This window comes from Gobius niger (genome assembly GCF_951799975.1).
Source record: "Gobius niger genome assembly, chromosome: 18".
Lineage (NCBI taxonomy): Eukaryota > Metazoa > Chordata > Actinopteri > Gobiiformes > Gobiidae > Gobius > Gobius niger.
In genome coordinates, this window is record NC_136869.1 from 16,519,689 (window position 1) to 16,540,597 (window position 20,909).

General features: G+C 42.5%; 2 protein-coding genes across 2 annotated transcripts; both read right to left on the minus strand.

The window, feature by feature from the left end:
• Positions 1-1,663: 1,663 nt before the first annotated feature.
• LOC306978061 (SH3 domain-containing protein 21) lies at positions 1,664-5,029 on the minus strand. Its single transcript, XM_079576519.1, has 5 exons — positions 4,869-5,029; positions 4,658-4,689; positions 4,042-4,212; positions 3,606-3,694; positions 1,664-2,865 (listed from the first exon to the last, which is right to left on the minus strand). Exons 1-5 carry the CDS (start codon positions 4,933-4,935, stop codon positions 2,658-2,660), a joined length of 567 nt encoding a protein of 188 aa, XP_079432645.1. The 5' UTR covers positions 4,936-5,029; the 3' UTR covers positions 1,664-2,657.
• A 1,996-nt stretch (positions 5,030-7,025) lies between these two features.
• Positions 7,026-8,356, minus strand: rrs1 (ribosome biogenesis regulator 1 homolog). Its single transcript, XM_079576625.1, has one exon. It carries the CDS (start codon positions 8,335-8,337, stop codon positions 7,231-7,233), a length of 1,107 nt encoding a protein of 368 aa, XP_079432751.1. The 5' UTR covers positions 8,338-8,356; the 3' UTR covers positions 7,026-7,230.
• Between the last annotated feature and the right edge of the window lie 12,553 nt (positions 8,357-20,909).

A 20,909-nucleotide genomic window follows, 5' to 3' on the forward strand; every position in this document is an offset into this window, starting at 1 on the left:
TATTAACATGCAATACACACGAAATGCGGGCAATTGTAAGTGTAACACTACTTTGTAGCATTCGCAGTTGAAATAATGGCAACTAACTTTGTAGCAATATACTTTCCCACAAAAATAAATGCATTTCATTACGATTCACAAATTGTCTTTTTTCCAAGTTTAAGAAAATTATGAAGTACTTTAGGTCTGAGCTTCCTGCTATGTCAATGCAAGGATTCAAACTTGGCCTGGGGTCCAGAGACACGAGCCCCTCTCACCCCTCTCCACAGGGTCAGCTGCAGGCCCACAGCGGCCCACTCACCCATGACTTAATGCCCCGGGGCTCCTTTGTCCTCAGGCCTGTTGGTTTTACACACCCATTCATTCAATTGCCCCCAAATGGAGGGAAGGAAACAACATGCCTTATGCTGAAGGAGTAGCAGTGTAAATGCTGATGCTCATACACACATAAACACATGGTTTGGCATCTCCACCTAATTAACGGCTTTGCCCGGAGTCATTCTAGTGTAAAAGCTCCATTGTTCTGCTGGTGGCGCACTATAAAAGTTAAAATAGTCTCTTTGGGAACAGCTTTTGTTTCTGTTTGATTTATGCAATAAACAAGAACATGCAGTGTCTGTGTTGAAGTCTCAGATGCTTCTGTAGCGATGGTGATTATTGAAGCATGGTCACAAAAGGCCAGAAAATAAAGATTGTGCATGTGCTAAACTCATATCTATATTTCTCCAAGTGGACATCCACACTTTTGTGCTTTTGTGTTCACGAGACAGCAGATGTCAGCCCATTACAGGCCTGACAGAGCAGTCATCTGGCAGGCACCTCACCCCCCTCCCGGTGCCCCTAAAGGCAGCTCCCGGCAGCAGGACATGGCACATTTACGCGGGACAGTCCTGTGCATGTGTGTGTTATTAGGACCTGGCCTGACACCACTGTTCAGATACATCACTGTTTCCACTTGTTGCTGTCAGCGACATGTGAGGTCACTCCGGCTCCACTCTGGCTGTGAGGAGGACGTGCTTTACAGAAGTACACAGAGCTGCTGTAATGAATAAGCTCATCACTGCCATTTTGTGTGTGATTGATGGGGTACAGCAGGTCTATGGGGACTGGGGGGGGTAGTGCTCTGAACAACTAGATTCTGAGCATAACAAGATATTACCGGCAGTGTTGGAGAGCAACTGAATACATGTATTTAGAATACTCATTTTGAGTAACTGTATTCTGGTAAAGTTACTCTCTCATTTGAGGTTATTTAGATTACAAGTACTTTCCTAGTATCAAAGAAATACATTGCAGTTAATGAATAATTAAATTCCAGTTTCATAAGTATATCCATAGCTCTATGTTATTTGGGGCTGTGGGCTTTAGCAAAGTGCTTTCATGCATTCTGAATTAGTGGCAAATAAGAATTCATTCAGAATACAGTACTCTGATTGGACAAAGTAACGGAATACGTAACTAAATACATTTTAAGGCAAGTATTCAGTATTCTGTAACTAAATATAATTTCCTCCCCAACACTGATTACCAGCACATCTTTAACATTACACAGTACCCTCTCTTTCTTTGGGCATTGTATGAGCCATGACTGGAAGCAGCGGATCATTGTCTTATGAGGGGCTCACGACCAAAACGTCATTTGTAGTTTGAGTAACAATAAAAACTCTTGGGAACTATTTAGTTGTGCAGATATTCTTGGTTTGTTTTTTATCCATTACACTTTTTGAGACTGGGTTGTGTGTGTTTTGGTGTTAAAACATGGAAGCAGGGATCACAGTGTCCTCTCTTCATGAACATTCTTCTCACTGGCCCCAGAGTGACTGCCCCCTACAGGCCCCACACAAAGGACTAAACCACAGACCTAATTCAGCCGGGGTGAGAACCTACTGAGTTTCCCAGCAAAGGTCAAGGCCAAGGCTGGATTAAGGTTTGTATATATTTTCTTGAGAGAAGCAACCTTCAGTCCTGCCTCTGTGGAGGGGCACAGACGAAACTGAACAGAGCACATGTACATTGCTCTAGTGTTGCTCATGGCAACAGCCACAGTCTGTGACACTTGGAGAAGTTTGCCATCAGCCTTTCACTGCTCGTTTCTTTAGCCGCAGAGAGAGAGGCCCCAGTTTGTTCAAAGGATGGATGAGGTAATGAGCTGGGTGCAAATGAAATAAAATAAAAAGTTTAAATCTAGTTTTTGTTTAATTCTGGTCTTAACTTTTATCACAAGCAAACACCAAAATGTTGCAGAACAACATAAACATTGCTTAACACATGCTTATTATCAAATAAATATAATCAAATAGTACCCTGCACTAGCGAACCCTGTACATGGAGGAACTGTAAACATGTTTTAAGCAACATTGAGCTTTCTATTATACAACAGCTGCAATATTTCTGCCCATACGTGACATTTAATATATGAAAATACAATTTACTATTTACCATTATCTGTATAGCACTGGAATGGAGGCTAAATACAGCTGCTACTATCAGTAATGCTACAGAGAGGCTTTGGCACAACCTTGAAGCTTTCTCATTCATCTCTTGATTCAAGGCATGTAGTCATGCACACCTCAGATTGTTACATACACAGGACTAAATGATTCTGCCGCCTCTACAACAGTCTCTGCACAGCCCACCATCAATAGTGGGAGGGCCTTCTAGTCGTCCTCAAAGGCCCCATTGGTGGCTCCCTGGCACTCACTCTTCCTGCGGCACTTGGACAGGATCCTGTGGAGGAGGCCGGGCGAGCGCTGAGTGTGGGGCTGAGGGGCCACTGAGACAGGCCCCTCTCTGCCGGGCTGGCTGCAGTTCAACGCCCCTCCTCCTGCTCTGCTGCCCCTCCTGAGCGCCGGCCGAACGTGGCCACTGGGGACAAAGAGGAAATAATAAACACAAAGCCCTGTTTATTCCCCATGACCCAAATTCCACTGCGAGACCAGCGTGGAGCGGGACACAGGCCGCTGTGTGTGCAAACTCAGTGGCACACTGTCAACTCAACACGCAACCTCTAAGACAACAAATAAACACAGTGGATTCATGTGTATATAGGTTTGTACAGTAATAATCAGGCAAGGTGCTTTAGAAAGAAGAACAAATATTCATTGAATTTGTTTAAACTAATGAGTGTATTGAAAACATTTGAAAAGCATTATCAAAAAAACATTTACACATTTTTCTTGAAAAAATTAAACACAATTATTTTCCAAGTCAGTATAATGCCAGTGTACTACCTTTATAACACCAAACTGTCATGTGTTTTCGCAGCAAGGGCTGAATCAAGCTGATAACAAAGATGTCATTTCCTCATTCATTCATTTTTTAGATTTTTCGGCGCTAAATCCTTCCCTTTCCCCTCCGTGGTAATGAGAGCGTGCGTGCTGCGCTGTGGCGCGCGGGCCACGGGTGGGGGTTGCAATCAGAGTGTATTGTGGACTAATGAGGGAGCGGAGGGGCCACCTGTTCAGAGGCACAAGGCGGAGTGGGCTGAGGTTTGGGGGCTGTGGGGGGGGGAGGTGGGTCCCGTGTTGGGACAGCTGCTCGGTGCTGTGTACATGATGCGTCCGCTTGTTGTGAGGGATTTGTTTTATTTTGTGGCGGGGACGTACGTTTGAAGCCGCCCGTGGACACCTGCATTGTCCAAATCAGAGCTCCTCAGAGACACAGTCCTTCTGAGACCCATCAAGTGTGTGTTGGCCTGGGAATGACAGAAAACGAAAATTATAAGGAGTTCTGAGATTTTATCAAATTACTAACAGGTGATAAGCTGTAGTATTTGTGTAGCCTATCTTTAACTCTGACAATGACATTTTAGGAATCAGTTCAGAAATACTGTCAATAATAAACAAAGTATAGTCATTTTACCCTCCATTATCTTTACAGGCTTACATGTCCTGCTTTATTTTCTATCAATTATTTTGCACATGTTTTACTAAAAAACTAATGCTGTTTACTTGCATACAACGTGCAATGTAGCCTGAGTGAAGTGAGAGACACGTGCTGCAGTGCTGTGCTCCCTGAGGTTGCCCCACTACCACCACAGACCTGGCTGAGCTCCATGACGCAGGAGCCCGGGAAGTACCCCCGCTGCCCGTCCTGCAGCCGGCCAAACCAGCGCCCCTCCTCGCCGTGTTTGGACAGGACCAGGACGACGTCACCGGGCGTCAGCTCCAGCTCGTCCGGCCAGTGGGGCTGGTACCTGCGCACCACCACCATCTAGTGGACAGAGAGGGGAGGACACATTGACGCAGAATGTTTGTTTACCACCAAAACATTGATGCTGCTCAGTGAATGGGGGACCAATTTGTTTATGGGTGCAGCTGGTGCTATAGGGCTACAAATGTGATTGAGGAGGGTGTGTGTTTGAGTCAAAGGCTTAAGTGAATGGAAAGGATTAAGGTTTAAATCTTACAGATTAGCTGCAGTGTAGTGAAATGAAAACCCTAAATGTGGCCCCGCTCTTCTATATGTGTCCCCTATGTTAATGTACTGAGGAATTTCTGAATGATTGATTGATTGATGGATCCTATAGTACAAGAGCATGTACAATATTTGAACTACAATCACACATCTTAGATATATGGCCACACAAAGACGTGTTTGAAAATGATGCATAGTAGAGTATTGCATGTGTTAATAATCATGTGTATAATGTTCTTGCCTTTTCAGCTTCAGTTCTGAATTGACACCTCCCTGTTTATCAAAGACAATGAACAAAAGTTAGGACCAGACATAGCTATACAGGTTGTAAACATGTACCACAAGCCTGCCATGTAGTTGATATGCTCTAACAGTCACCAGGCATGGACACCTCTGATGTCAGTGTAATGTCATGCGACGCCGCGCTCCACAGCAGTCGTTATTCATCTTACCTTGGGGAGCGAGGACAGTAGTGAAGACGTCAAAGTGCTCATTGCTGTGCATGTAGATCCGCTGCATGTTGATGGTCTGACTGCAGCAGTCAGAGCGAGGCAGCTTCTCCGCTCCCTCTGCACTGCCTTAAAATAAATGCAGCTGACTAATCCACACTGCAGCAGGATAGAGCAAGGAAGGACAAGCACCAATCACTGGATGAGAGGCATTTTTCTTTTATCACAATGCACTTTTATGACACTAAGTAAACAGTCTTAAAATAATCACTTTTTTCCCCTGATGATAGAGGATGTCATGTGTAATATCATGCCTGACCAGCTATTGTTGGGACACCATCTGGTCACATGTGTGAAATAACAGGCCACCGTCACAAGTGGCGTGGTGGGATTTAAAATCTTTCATTTTACTTGGTTGTGAGTGGCTGATTGATTTTGGGTTATCGACTGTGTCCCATTTCCAAGTGTCCCGAGTGAGCAGGGACAAAGACGAATGGCTTGGGACGGACGGCTCAACAGATGGTGATTGGCCCCCTCCTCCCATCTCATGCCTCTTCCCCGGTCTGTTGACCCAGTGCAATTCAGCAGGGCTTCGAGATTGTGTATGTGAATGAATAGCACTGATCAATATGGATTTAAGATAGCTGAAGTTTAAGACTTCAAATCTTGCACCGTGACAGACAGCAAAATGCATTCTATGTGGCCTGAGAGGCTTGAAATTAAACTATTAAACACCATTTATTATACCTTTCATCACCATCAGTTTATGCAGTAAAAGGGCACATCTACCTGCCAGGCCGGCTTAAACTAATAAAAACAGTCACTGAGACTATGGCCCAGGCTAGTGAGACACTGATTAAGTGTGATGCCTCTCCAGTGGCCCAGGCCAAAGTTCTTACATAAGGCCATCAAAGGACCTCAAGTTCTTACATCGCTGCCAAGCCACTTAAGACTTTGACAGAACATCTGACCATTAATAGATAAAGAGAAGCAAATACTAGCTCAATTCAGAACATGGTGATTTTAAAATGAGTAATGTATAAATATATGTGAAATAGTAAACATCGGCAGAAAACATTAAAGATTTCATGTTGACCTGTTTTCTCCAATATTCAAATACACAACACAATGTGTAAATGAATGTTAAAGTTCATGACAGGTTGGACAATTTTCCCCCAAATCATAGAATACACATATATATCTAGCTAATGGATTGGTTTGAAGTTGTGTGACTATACGATTCTTTATTGGGCACTGACACACACTGGATGTCACAAACCCAAAGGCAGAATAGCTGCAACTCTTTTTCTGTCACCCACGTTTAAAAACATTTCTTTGCTTTTCTTGTCAAATTGCCACTTTCTTTATGTGAAACTATGATTAAAAGTAACTTGCATTATCCCACCAAATAACCAATAAAACCTGTCACATGCACTTAATTATACAAGTAAACGTGATTATCTAGAAATAAATCAATATTCCATCAGACAGCTTTGGTCAGGGATGTCCAAAGTGGGTCTTCAGGGTCCAACTTTGGCCCCTAAAGGAGTGCTGAGCAGAGGTGGGTAGTACTCAGTTACATTTACTCAAGGACATGTACTTCAGTAATATTAAAATGAAGTATCTGTACTCTTACTTGAGACAGTACTCAATTAACATTTTCTCCAAGTATTTTTTTTACTTGAGTAATTATTTGGGCCACTACTTCTGACTCTTGAGTAAAATTATTTTAAAGTAATGAACGCTACTCTTACTTGAGTTAACAGTTTGGCTGGTGTTCCTGTATAAATAAACTTTGATTGATACCCACCTCTGGTGGTGAGATTTACATATACACAATTTAAAAAGTATTAACTTTTAACTCAACTAATTTCTGCAGCATATACTGTCCAGACAGTTGGGCAGGGAGAACAAACCTGAAAAATTAAAGAATGATTCTTTGTAAAACTTCTTGCATATGTTAACTATTTTGAAAAATAGTACTGCATTTGGTGCTTATATGCCAAATATACTAATATATACTAATATACGGATGTAGCTTTTGGCCCACAGTTACAGCCACTTTACCCTCTGAGAAAGTTTGGGCACCTCTGGCCCAGCGATATTTTCACATTTACAGAAAAGACACAGGTTTGAGAGATCAGACACAATCATTCTGAACTTCAAAAGTAAGAAACTATTTATGTATATTTTGTATTACACATGCTGATGTTTGCTGGCACAACAGAATTTGATTGGGTATATTTTACATCTTTATATAACATTTAAAGACAAAAGTCACATGTAAAACCCAAGTGTATAGATCACACTGTACAAAGCAGTCCATGTTTTGCTGACAAAGGCACCAAACAGTTCATCACAGTCCTCACTTCTTCCCTGGTTTCCCTTTCCTCTTAAACCCACCACCACCACCACCCCCTCCAGGTTTACCCCCTCCAGGTTTACCTCCTCCAGGTTTACCTCCTCCAGGTTTACCCCCTTTACCTTTGCCACCACCTTTGCCCATCTTGCCCTTGCCTTTTCCGGACATGTTCCCCCCTTTACGTCCCTTTCTCCCTGCTCCTTTCTTATATTTAGCCGCAGACGCCTCTCGGTCCTCCTCCCTCATCTGTCTATTGACAGCTTTGGTCACATCCAGCTTGGGCTTCTTATTGCCCAGTACTTGGAGAAGATCCAGCTGTTTCTGTTTCTCCTGAGAAAAGTCACCAATAAGAGGCTCAAACTTCCTCTTTTGTCCTTTCTTCTTTGATGCCTTCTCCTTGGGCAGTCGGTCCTGGAACCTGCCCGCGGACGCTGTGGAGGTTTTGGCCACACTCACAGCCAGGGCCAGCTCGTCTTTGGACTGCTGCGCTTTGGGGATCAGCCCCGCCGCCGGGATCTTGATCTTTTGGGCCCGGGCGATGTTCCTCAACCTGTTCAGCTCGTTTTTGGCAACACGCTCTTTCTTGGCGGTGACGCGTTTGGCGAACTGGTCCTCATTGGGGTCGGCGGTGTCCGGCACCTCAATCACCCAGTCCTTGGTGTCATCGTTTGCTCTTTTATAGCCCCAGCGCCTCCTCCATTCTTTGGCTTTCTCATCCCAAACCAGATTGGTCTTCTTCTTCTTCTGTATCCCCTTCAGCTTAGCGAACTGTTCCCATTTTGTCGGAGGTCTGGGCTTCGGAGGGGGCTTCGCTCTCGGCAGGGGTGTCGTAGGGTCCGGCATTTTAGCCACGATGGCCTCTTCGACCCTCTCCGTCGGTAGTTTCCATAGCTCGTTGATTAGCAGCTGCGTGTTGTCTCGGGCCAGCGCCTTTAAAAACTCCTCTCTGTTCTGTTGCTTTTGCAGCTCAACACGGTTTGTGTCACACGCCAGGAGGTTGCCGAGGTCAAACTCCAAATCTAGCTCTTTCTTTACGGTGATACTCTTCAGTTTTTCTGCTTCGTCTTGCTCGGCTTTAGCCAGCAGCTCCTCTACGCTGCTCGCTGCCATGTTGTCTCTGCAAACACACGTGGGGAACGCACGCACGCCACTTCAGAAAGCCACTTCCGGGTTACACGCGGGTTTAGAGATTCCTTTAGCTGCCACCAGAGGCCAACATTGGTCTAAGTATGTTACAGAAGTCTTTCTTTCCCTTTCAATCCAAAAAACAGATATATTATTCAAAGCGGGTTATAACATGACTAACGTGACCTACCGCCTTATGATTGATAAGCACCTTTTCATAGAATGCTCTCGCGAAGATGACAGTGCACGTGAGAATATTTTGTATAGCAGGAATTTGATATATAAAAAAAAGAATTAAAAAAAAATCCTTTTTAGTTTACAATAATGTCACACAAGCTGGCCTCACACAGGCTTATGGAGTCAGTGAGTGAGTGAGTGAGTGAGTGAGTGAGTGAGTGAGTGAGTGAGTGAGTGAGTGAGTGAGTGAGTGGTCGGAAGGCCAGATGGCGCAGATTAGCAGCCTTGCGTCCGTCAGTCCTCCCCAGGGCAGCTGTGGCTACAGTAGCAGCTTACCATCACCAAGTATGAAGTGAATGGATAATACAATGTAAAGCATCTTTGCGTGTCCAGAAAAGTGCTACATAAAAAAGGAAACAAGCATTATTATTATTATTATTATTATTATTATTATTATTATTATTATTATTATTATTATTATTATTATTATTATTATTATTATTATTATTATTATTATCATCCATCCATCCATTTTCTTCCACTTTTTCCGTTGCCGGGTCGTGGGGGCAGCTGTTGGAGCTGCCCAAATCACATTGCACCAGCCCCTTACGACTCCTCCTGCAGGTGGTGGGTCCACAGAAGAACGGCCTCATGGTTCTAACAGGGCCCGTCGGTCTCTCATGAGGGGCTTCTGAACCGCTCTTTGTCTGACCCGTCACCTAGGACCTGTTTGCCATGGGAGAACCTACCCCCAACAACATGGCCCCCAGGATCATTTGGGCGCTCAAACCCCTCCACCACGTTAAGGCGGCGGTTTCAGGAGGGGTATTATTATTATTATTATTATTATTATTATTATTATGACATTCTGCTTTTTAGGTGATTTTTAGTTTTAAATTAGTTCTTTGCTCAAATACAGACACTTTTCTCTCTGCCTCTGCCGGTCAGTCTCGTCTCTGAGTGAGTAAGAGATTGAAGCAGTCATATAGTGACTTTCTGCAAATGACTTCAGTTACCTTTGAAAGGCAACGGACAAATGAATCGTGACGAAATCTAAATTGTTATCGAAGCCAAAGAAAAATGTGATCTCAATATTTTGCCATATCAACCTGATAATATTGACCTCAACATATGAAGCAGGGCATTTTATTTGAAATAATCAATCAATCAATTTGCATACGGGCAGAAGAGCACCGTGCCCATTTGTTTTTTGTGTTAAGGCTACAAAGTGGTCAGAGAGAACAACTATGACTACAAAATAGACTAGTCTCCATTTAGATGACGTCACTGTTTGTTTGTAATAATGTGTGCCAGAAACTAATGCTCATTATATCCGCACTCAGTGTTCTTTTCGGTTGCCCTCACCGTCACCATTTCGATACCGCACGAACATGGGAAATTCACAGGCACATTACCCCTAAACAGAGGCAGCCAAACTATTTTAATCAAGAAACAGTGAAATTATTTACTTTAATATTTCCTTCAGTATAATTATTCCTTGGTCACCAAATTATTCAGGAAATCCAAACTATTTTTTACTTCAAAAGATTTACTCTGCATGAAGAGAAATGTTTAGTGTGCAAAACACAGCAGATCATTTCCAATGCATTGTCCATATCAGACAAAGACAGACGTTCATAGTTTTGGGTCTGCGGACAGTGGATGCGGGCAAAGCGTCATGCCCAAGGACACAATGGCAGCATGACCTGGTATCAACATTTGGGCGAACACTGTGAGACTATTGGTCTTTTCATCAGAGCTTAATCAACTGCTTAATTTCTCTGGTCTATATATCTGGTATAATCTGTGACCCTGGGACTTAATAATGTTATTTTTGTCCCTGTGCCCACTCATTCAGACAGATAGATGGAGCAGGGGGGGAAAGGGTGGGGGTCTCCTATTACTACTGAATGCAGCTTGTGGCTCAAAGACGATGGCGTTATTATTTTGGGCTGCAGTAATTATATTCATCACTGGACTTGCCATGTGAATGCTAACATGGTGACAGGCGCAGAGATAAGGTCACAAGTGATGCTGTGTTTAGAGAAAGGAGGAAATGCATAATTAGTGGCCCAAAGTCCCGGTGGTGATTGGGAGAAGGCTATAGGTCCGCTGTGACGTGGACGTATAGTTTCTAAAAATCACCCCAACTTGAGCCTATCCTTTTGTTGGCGCTGCTACAGTCGCCTGTTACTTCACAACATCAGGGATATTCTTCATTGTATGTTCTGTCTCTTTATCCACGCGTGACCAGATTGCTTTTCTATGGTGCTACTTTTGTCACACATGGACAAGATAAAGTTCTCCGGGCCGCAAGACCATGGTACAGAAGTCTGTTTATAAGACGCTTAGAGGATAAGGTTTGAAATAGTTTGGCTTTCAAGTAAAGAAGGAGTTAAATCACATTTTATATTTGAAAATACTCGGAGGTTAGACTCTTCGCTCACACATAAAGCCAGTTAACACTATGATTGTATAGTCATTTCACAGTAATCCAGAAGACCTTTCCAAATGCGAACAGTTTGATGTGAACTCGTGATTTAATAGAAAGGAGCTATACAGGTGTTTAGTCCTGACGCACTGAACCATGTTTGCCATGATGTCAATAATTCATCATGTGCAGCACTGACCCCTCTCCCCCCGAGAAGATAGATAAATTTTAGAAAGTGGAAGAAAATGCCAAGTACATATTTACACGTATTATCCAGGGTTTGAACATTAAACATTCAAATCCAAATAGATCTTATAGGAGTTCAATGAAGTCATGGTGCTTCTTCATATCATCTGGCCACAGTGATAATATACGCTGCCATTATTGTGTGAACGACTCTTATTTAGTTTATTATATATATATATATATTATATTATATTATATTATATATATATATATAAGAGTTCTTTCCGATTTATTTGACATGTGCAGAAGCATTCATCCAAAAATATGAAAAAATGCTGTGCGCTGCTACTTTCCATCTGCAGTCCATTTTAGGCGACAGATCCCATATATTTAGCTCTCTCATCTTTTGCATTCTGTTTGAATCTTTATTATGATGAAGTATTGTTTCCCATTTTCAATGTGTTGTCGAGTCATGGATTCAGATGTACAAAGAGCGAGGTGTACGTGTTTTTCTACTTGAATATTGTGTCAATTTAATGCTGCTCCTTGCTTCTCATTATGTATGTTCTGCATAAGGGCTACGCTGCCTTCATCATTCTTTATGGCCCTCAGAAGCCGGCTGCCATTGAGCACATGAATCATGAGAGAAGAGAGAGGACATTCATTCATGTTGGAGTTAGCCAAGGGGCACAAACTTCTTTGGTCTCTCAAAGTTAACCTGTTTGCATCACAGAGGAGGTGAGAGCACTGCGGGGCCTAGTGCATTAAAGTGCAAAATAATCTCATCACCATTGCACCACAAATGTGATTAGCTACTGACACGTTCCCTGTGTATTTATAGCTGTTAACCATTACATAAATTCTTATGACCTACTTCACCGGAGGGCCATGATGTTATTTTTGTGCATTTTGGTCAATGAAAGAAAAACAAAGATTCTTGTTATTTGGCAAAGAGGTGGTATTTGTGCCCCATAAGGGTTCTGTAATATGCAGACCCATTATCTATGCCTCATTTATTTGACGGACTGATAAACGGACAGTATAACCAGGTTTACACATTCAAGGCCATTCATGCAAAACAAATAATCCACATAAAAAGCTTAGGCAATTTTGTAGATTGCACTCATTGCTTCCGAGTGCTATAACCTGAATGGGAGGGATGATGTTGAGGTTGGTTTGCTCTTAGGCTAAGGGTTTTATTCATGATTTATGTGTTTGAAATAGAAATGTATGCAGCAGTTGAGCATGTCTTGCAGAAAAATGATGATGATCTATTTGGAAATCAACTTTTGGAATTCAAGATTGGGCATAACTGGATTAAAGTGACATAGCAAAGCCAAAAAAATGACATGTTTTCTGGTCCTGATGTGATGTAAATGTTTCTGTGAGCGTAGGACTTCTTTGGAGTGGTCCATTGAGCTCCCTGATGAATCCTGGCTCAGTGCCTGGGCACAGCATGACTTAGAGTGAGACCTTGAGATCTCACCCCATACGAGTGAACTGTGTGCGTGAGATAGTTGCTGCTAACGGGAGTGTGACGTATGCGCCTGCACGCTGCAGGAAGGATGCTTAAGGGTCTGGGCTGGCGTCATGGTAACTTCCAGAGGTTGGAGCAGCGTGGATCGTGACATTATTGTCATTTCCTGTAGTGTCAAAGTTAAGAGTTCTACAACCTTCCTCTTACTGACGTACATCTCTCTGATATCAGCGTGAGAACATCAGTTTGTAAAATTCAGGTTTATGCATAAAGTGTATTACAAGTTCTCCAACGCAACATGATTATATGAGCTTATGTCCGAGCACATCTGGTAAAGTGACATTTGTCATGATTCAATAGTAAATCCAGTGCCGGTCAAACCCAAAGAAACCTTTTTAAGCTGTGGCAGGAGCCATGTGCTGCACTGGGCTTCCAGCATGGTATCTTTAAATATATCTTTAAACCTCCGGGCTTTCTCCTGTTTTCTATCCGTTGACTCACCAGGAAAAGGACGGACGTTTGTCTAACCGGTGTGCCTCAGGTAAAGCCAGGGAAATCCTCTTTGAAGCCCTGCTGAAGCTTCAATAATGAGTGGTTTGAGCTTGGGGCCTTTACGTGAGGGGCATCCCAGACCTTTATTGATCCCCTGTTAATTAGTCCACGTGCGCACATCGGCGCATAATTAGACTGATACTGAGCTTAATGAATGTACAGGACCACTGTGCCCCATGGGGAAGGCTCACTGTAGGATATATGTGAAATTTGGATAAACGCAAATTGGTTTGGAGCCAATAATTACAACAAAATACAACAAAACTCTCATTTGGGATGGGAGTGTCGCACTGCAAATGTCGCACATTTGAACAACGTGATCATCATCTGAAAATTGCCCTAAAAAAATATGCACAGACATAATAATGTACCCTTGCTTTAGCAAAGGAAGAGAGCTTTTAGCCTCTTATGTGCAACCATTTCACTCCACATCAACAGATTTTTTGACAGAGGACTGTGGGGAATGAGGCATAAAAATATATTGAGAATGAGTTTGAAAGAAAACGTGGAATTTGACAAAGTGACAAATGGCCTTTTTAGAGATGCGTGGAGCCAGTAGAAGTCTCCCACGTGGACCATTCGTGCACCAGTGGTATTTCTCCAGAGCTTAGTCGAGTCATTGAGACATTTTATCTGCCAATTTGACATCTCTGTCATTTATTAGCATTACGTGTTTTTGAAGAGCTGTAGTTCAGATGAAGTGAGGCTTGTTTGTTTGTGTTACAATATGTCAAATGGTCAAAACACATTCCTATGGCTGAACTTGGCCCGTGTGATTTGAGGTTGTATTCTGCTCAGAGCTGTTGAGCGGACAGGTCCAAACTCTCTGGGGAATGGTGACTGTGTCCCCACTCTATTCAACAGGAGCTGCGGCTGTGGATCAGTCAATGCTGCTGAATGAGTCAGAGGAGCGGTGCTCATTAGCAAAAGGGCAGGAGCCATCTTGATCGTCTCGTGTTCGGGGCCCTGTCACTTATCGCTCACACAGTGTCACTGTGTTGCTGGCATGCTAAATATCTGCCATGACCGCATTCATGTCCAGCCAAAGATGCTCATGAGCATTTATTCACCTCCACAACGTGACAAATTTATCTTTGTCTCCCAAACTTGTCGGATCTGTTCGATGTTGCTCATTCTTTATCAAATCTTTGGTCCAAAATGATGTAATGATCTCTAATTACATGTTACACTCCTCCCAACTGCACTGCATGATAGACGGTGTACCTCACTGGGATGTCGGGGGACTGTCCTGAGCTAAAAATAGTATGGATCATATATGTGTACAGGACCCTCGAGCATTGGCTTTGAAATGTAAATGAAAACTGCTTCATCCATTCCCTTGAGTTTGAGCAAGTTAATCAATTTTGCACAATACATTTCGAATAGTCATTCTCAAAGGCTTTAAAATCTTGTGACAACATGCTTATATCAAACTTAAGCTTTAGCTTTTTGGCCTTGAGTTCATGAAGTAACCATCATTTTCAACAGACATGAGCCTCTACTGTATTTCACATACTTAAAAACATGAAAAAGACATAGCATGTCAAAGAAACAGTAGCTCCTAATGGGTTTCTAAAGGTTCTGGTCCCTTAAATGCCTCAAATATTGATGCTAAACTCAAGCAGCCACTCTGCCATTCGCTTTCCGAAGAACTGTTGTGACCTTCAGTACATAAAGCTGTAATGTATGGAGGCTCCTCTCAGAGATCCATAAATGCCTAGGCACAAAACAAGTCAAATGGTGTGAAGAGCTCAAACCTGCGTCGAAGAGAAGTGCAAAGATCTGAAATCACTGCACCTTTGTGGATCTCAGCATGCAAAGCAGATTTCCCCCTTCAAAGAGGGACGCTTTTATTCTGTAAACCCAGCCACAGACTGTGACAGATCTGACTCAAGGCAGGCATGATGCTTCTCCCTCTGAGGTCCTTGACACCATTTATTTGGCCACACCTGCTCAGGCTCCGGGTGCAGAAGGATGGGGTTTGACACACGGAGCTCATGCTGCTCTGTTATCATCCTGACTTCAATGGGAAATGAAGTGCTCTGTTAAACCGGAAAAAGTCAGTGATTCCTTCTTGAAAAAACAAACTGTTTGAGGTTTCTGAATGCCTCTTTAGTTTCCATTATCCTGGGTTGCTTATGGGAATACCTCTCACACTCGCACACGTGCATTTCCTTCAAGCACCTGCAAGTGACAGCAAACATCACCGGTGCTGTGCCAATTTTCAGGTTTATTTCGAGGTTATTTAGACGTTTATCTGAAGCGGGAATTAGACGTAATTGTCACTCACGCTGTGCAATAAGTGTCATTTGCTCCATGGCTGCATACACGGTGTCAATGACGAGTAATACAGAGTGACATATACTCCCAAATAAAACGCGATGATTCAGTGTCGATGATGATTGGAGCACAAGAGCGGATGCTGGCTTCATCTTTTATTCTTTACGTGCCATTAAAGAGAATTAAAGCAGCTTTACTGTGTGTGTGTGTGTGTGTGTGTGTGTGTGTGTGTGTGTGTGTGTGTGTGTGTGTGTGTGTGTGTGTGTGTGTGTGTGTGTGTGTGTGTGTGTGTGTGTGTGTGTGTGTGTGTGTGTGTGTGTGTGAAAGGCCCCGGGCCACGATCAACCTCTGTGTGGTTAGACTTCCTTCCCTCATTGAAAGTCATTGCCAAGTCCAGCTAGACATTCAACCCAGGGCCATTGTTACATCACAGCTCAATCAAGCAAAGTCCCTGCCCATGCCTTCATATGCATGAGGTTTGAGATCTCATGTTAGATACAGCATCCACTGGGGCTACACTGAAAGTGGTTGTACAAGGGTTTTTAATTAAGGTGCTTTCCTTCACCGGGTCAGAGTCACCAATACACACTAATGGAATCACAAAGAAAAAGCTAACAGGCTAACGGGCAAAGCTAACTGGGAGCTAGCGCCACTTAAACAATATTTACAGCCAAGTTTGAGTGAAAATGAGTGTAGTTGGATGTACCATATCCCTCTCACCCTTTGTCTTTTCTGTCAGTGTAGTATTTACTCTCACGGACAATTAATGAGTAAAAAGACGTACATGCTACGACACCTGCAGTAGCGCTTATGGCCTCTAGGGGCATGAGTTACTGCTTTAAGTATGTGTACACAGAGGCAGAAGTGACACTTATTGTGGCACAGGTACCAACCCAAGTCTTTGAGGTTTTAAATAGAGTGAAATCTGAATTGAGAAATTTCAGCATTCTGGTAAACTCACATGTATTTGAATGAAAGAACACTGTGAGTGGGGTGGCACCCGGAGCAGCAGGCACATTCCAGGGGTGGCCTGTGTTACCCCTGGCCACCCCCTAGTATGGTGTACACACCTTCAAAGTGTTCGTCGAAATCCGTGCGGCTGGGAACAGATAATCCTGAGCAGTAATGGTCCCAGTTCATTGTGGACCAAGAGATTGCTGTTGCGTCGATTTTTCCAAATCCCTCGTCTAATTAATGTTTACATGAATGTGGCTAATGTGATTCACGGTCTGCTGTGTCATGGAGCTCAGGGGAAGCCCACCTGCTGCACGCTTCAGTGAACTGGACACGACAATGAATGGACAGAGACCAGACTCTTCGGCAGCTGTGGGGAGTGTAATTTCTTAGCATCTTCAATCCGCAACTAGCTATGAATTAAAAGACAGGCTCTTAAACCTAACAGTGAGGGAATCAATTTAACTAATTTTTACTGTCATGTCAAAGCAATCAACCCGGCAACGTCAGGGAGCACTTAGCTTTAATTTTCCCTAATGCTAATGTAAATGTCTTGGAAAGATAAAAAGCCCAGCCCCTTCTCTGCTATAAAACTTTGTGTTTTCTTGCCGGTACCAGTGTACAGTGTTAATGTCATGTTTAATTGCACTGAATTGAACAGCTATTAAAAGATCAGCCTCAGCGGTTCAGTAATCAAGATGGACTAATGACGCAGGTGCCATTAGTCTTTGTGACGGGTCGAATCTTTAATCATATTGTTGGAGAAAGCACTGGGTTCATGTTGACAATTACTCCAGTCAATGCTTTTAAGCCTTTTATTGTCAGCGGTCTGAAAGGGTGTGGACTCCATACATTTAACCAATTTTCTTTCTGTGTCTTGCACAATGTCCTCATGTAATTGGAAGACTGGATTTGAACAAGAAAGAGCATATATGATTGAGAAGATCTGCAGTAAACTACTGTACATACATTGTGCACTGCGTTGTCAAAGCTAAAGCCAGAATTTAAACGGGGGCAGGGAGGTTTTTATTAATTCTGTGATACAACCCGAAGTTTAGATTTCTGCTCAACAAGCTTCATATAGATTTTTCCATTTATCAGAGCATTTTATAGTTGTAGGGACCTCCAGATTAGTTAAATTAAAATGATCAGTGGAAGAAATTCAGTAATACCTTTCATTTGAACTTCTTATTGTCCAATTTTGTAATGGGATTTTGTCACTTTTCAGTTTTTTTCTTATTCTGTGTCTGTGCTGGAGTGAATTAGTTTGAAAGTCTTGAAAGTTTTTTTTTCTTTTTTAGATATTAATGAACTTTCTTGTACTTTACTTGAACTTATGTTTTCTCCATTTGAGAGATAAATATGAGTTTTGTTCATTTTAAAAGCTGAATACACACTCCGGAACAGTAGGTGGCGCTGGGCAGATGTACTGTCAATGCTGTTGACTCACAACAAGGAAGAATGTTTGTCCCCGTCGTGTTGCCGTAGAGATGGGAACACAGACATCATTTTGCGGTTTTAGAAGCTGCAAAGTTATTTTCCCATATTTAAATGGATTTGTACTTTCTACTTTGACTACATATTTTCAACAGCAACTACTTCAGTACTTCCTCTTCAGTAATAATTTGACTGAGCAACTTTTATAGGAGCAATCTTTCATCAGTAATATGTACTCAAGTAAATCAAGTATGTCGACCAACACTGGAGAGGCTGTACCTAAGTTATATTGTGTTTGCAAGTATTTTGTGGAGATAAAAAATGTGTGTAATGTCTGGAAATGCCTCAGGAAAGTAAGGAATATGTTTAGACCACAACTAACAATTTAAATAATACATTTTTTTAAAGGGGAAATTGCTACAAGGCCTTTAAAATCCAAATTGGGTCAACATTGTGGATTCAGTTCACTCAGGTTCTCCCACGGAGGCCACTACAAATACACATGAAAGATTAAGGGCTCTCTGGTTGAAGATTAGGCAGAGGGTACCATTTCAGGCACTCAGCACAAAGGGGATTTCGAGGCTGAGGAAGACCGTACAAAGACGAAAACCTGTTTTCAAAACAAAAGACTGAGCACAAAAAAGCATCAGCGGCATAAGACAGGAAGCACTGAAAGATAGTAACCTCAATGCTACCCAAAGCTAAAATGGTGCAGAAGAAGAAGAAGAAGAAGATCTTTATTTATATAGCGCCTTTCACTGACATGGTCACAAAGCGCTTTACATGAGACAATTGTACATTCACTCCATACTCGGTGGTGGAAAGCTACGTTTGTAGCTTCAGTTTCCCCTGGGGGAGACTGTCAGAAGCGCTTTCGCGACCACACACGTCTGCGCCAACGGACCCTCTGACCACCACCATACATTCACTCACACACACATCATTCATCCTGGCCTATTGTGCATGTTTTTAGTGGTAGGAGAAACCGGAGTGCCCGGAGGAAACCTACGCAGACACGGGGAGAACATGCAAACTCCACACAGAAAGGTCCCGTGCAGGTGGGAATCGAACCCGGACCTTCTAGCTGTGAAGCGAGAGCACTATCTCGCTTGGCCTTGCAGGCCAAGGATCGAGATGGCCAAAGGTGAATGAGTCAGTCAGGTCAGAAAAAAGAAGCAAACAGGTCTTTCACAAGGTCAATCTGCTGGCAGTAGCAAGAGGCTGCCAGCTGCTCTTGAGTGAGCAACTAAACGTTTTTTTGGCCCTTTTCCGCGTGAAACAAATTTTGGAGCTTTAAAGAAGACGCCTTACAGCGAAATGTCAGTCAGGGAATGAACTAAAATTGTCTTATGGTTTATATGCGATGTTGTGCATTGGAAAGTCTTGCCTCCATCTTCATATAGACCTTCCTGACGTTTGCTAGAGCGAGGTGGTTAACTTGGCTCATTTGTTTCAGTTTGTGCTCAGAAATGAAAGAAAATAGACTTTGGCGAATTAAGGAAAGGATATAAATTTCCTTTGGCTGTTTTCAGTCTTTCTGTCGTAAAGGAGATGGACTGAGAATTACTCACTCTGTTTTTTTTTTTCACTTGATCATGTGCCAATGGACACCTACTTTTTAGTGAATCACTGCTGAAGTATTTCTTGCACATATCACAATTAATCATGATTGACTTTATAATCCTTTAAGGACCGTACTTTTTTAAATACTTGTAGTGCCTCCTTGTAATAAATAACATTGGCTGACATTTAAAGACATTCATAGTAGTATTTAATTTAATATTTACCCCTATATAATAAACCAAATATGTTATGTCAGGTTACCCAGTTTATATACAGATACCTCACTAGTGTCTGTTTTTGAACTTCACATGCGCCTTGTTCCTATGACACAAATTCAACATCTATGATTTTACTAGACTATACAGTGGGAGGAAAAAGAGTGTACATAGAATGGAATTTCTTAGGTTTCTGCCTAAATTGCTCATAAAATGTCGTCCGATCTTTATTAAAATCACAAGAATGAGTAAATAGTGCTTAAGCTAATACCACCTAAACATTTACATTTTATCATATTTTTATTGGCCATAACATGTAAATATTCTCAGGACAGCGTGGAATAAGTGAGTTCACCGTTAGATTCAATATTTCTGTGTGGAGTTTGTATGTTCTCCCTGTGTCTGCGTAGGTTTCTTCTGGGTACTCCGGTTTCCCCTACCACTAAAAACATGTACAATAGATTCCCCTCTGGGGCCAGGACTCCCCTGAAAAAGGATAAAAAAAGGTCAATAAATAGTAGCTGGTTGACCCTCCTTTGGCAGCAATAACTTCATCCGGACATTTCCTGAAGTTGCAGATTAGATGTGCACAACGATCAGGATGAATCTTGGACCATTACTCTACTCTAAACTATTGTAGTTCAGTGAGATTCCTGATGTCTGGTGTGAAAACCTTTCTTGATGTCATGCCACAGCATCTCAATTGGGTTTAGGTCAGTATTGGGCCATTCCAGAACGCGTATTTTATTCTTCTGGAACCAGTCTGAAGTGGATTTGCTTTTTTTTGCTTTGGGGCATTTTCTTGTTGCTGCACCCATCCTCTTTTGAGCTTCAGCTGTTGGACAGATGGCCTCAAGCTTGTCTGCAAATAAACTTCCATAAACTTGTGAATTCATTTTTCCGTTGATGATTTCAAGTTGTCCAGGCCCTGAGGCAGCAAAGCAGCCCCACACCGTGATGTTCCCTGCACCAGACTTCACAGTGAGGAGAGGGTTTTGATGTTGGTGTGCTGTTCCATTTTTCCTCCACACATGACGTTGTGTGTTCCGCCCAAATTATTCCAAGTTTGGTTTTCTCAGTCCACAGAATATTTTGCCAGTAGTGTTGTGGAGCATCCAAGTGCTCTTTCACAAACTTCAAATGTGCAGCAATGGTTTTTTTTAGACAGCAGTGGCTTCCTCCGTGGCATTCTCCCATAAACCCCATTCGTGTTCAGTGTTTTATATATTGTAGATGTGTGAACAGAGATGTGGGCATGTGCCAGTGATTTATGTAAGTCTTTAGC

Bases quoted from the DNA above. Each gene is read 5' to 3' on its own strand.
- LOC306978061 (XM_079576519.1), bottom strand. From the start codon at position 4,935: ATGCAGCGGATCTACATGCACAGCAATGAGCACTTTGACGTCTTCACT. The intron at 4,213-4,657 runs GCAAGAACATTA...TCTGTCCACTAG, and splicing joins TCAGAACTGAAGCTGAAAAG to ATGGTGGTGGTGCGCAGGTA. The intron at 3,695-4,041 runs GTCTGTGGTGGT...TGTCATTCCCAG, and splicing joins GCGTCATGGAGCTCAGCCAG to GCCAACACACACTTGATGGG.
- rrs1 (XM_079576625.1), bottom strand. From the start codon at position 8,337: ATGGCAGCGAGCAGCGTAGAGGAGCTGCTGGCTAAAGCCGAGCAAGAC.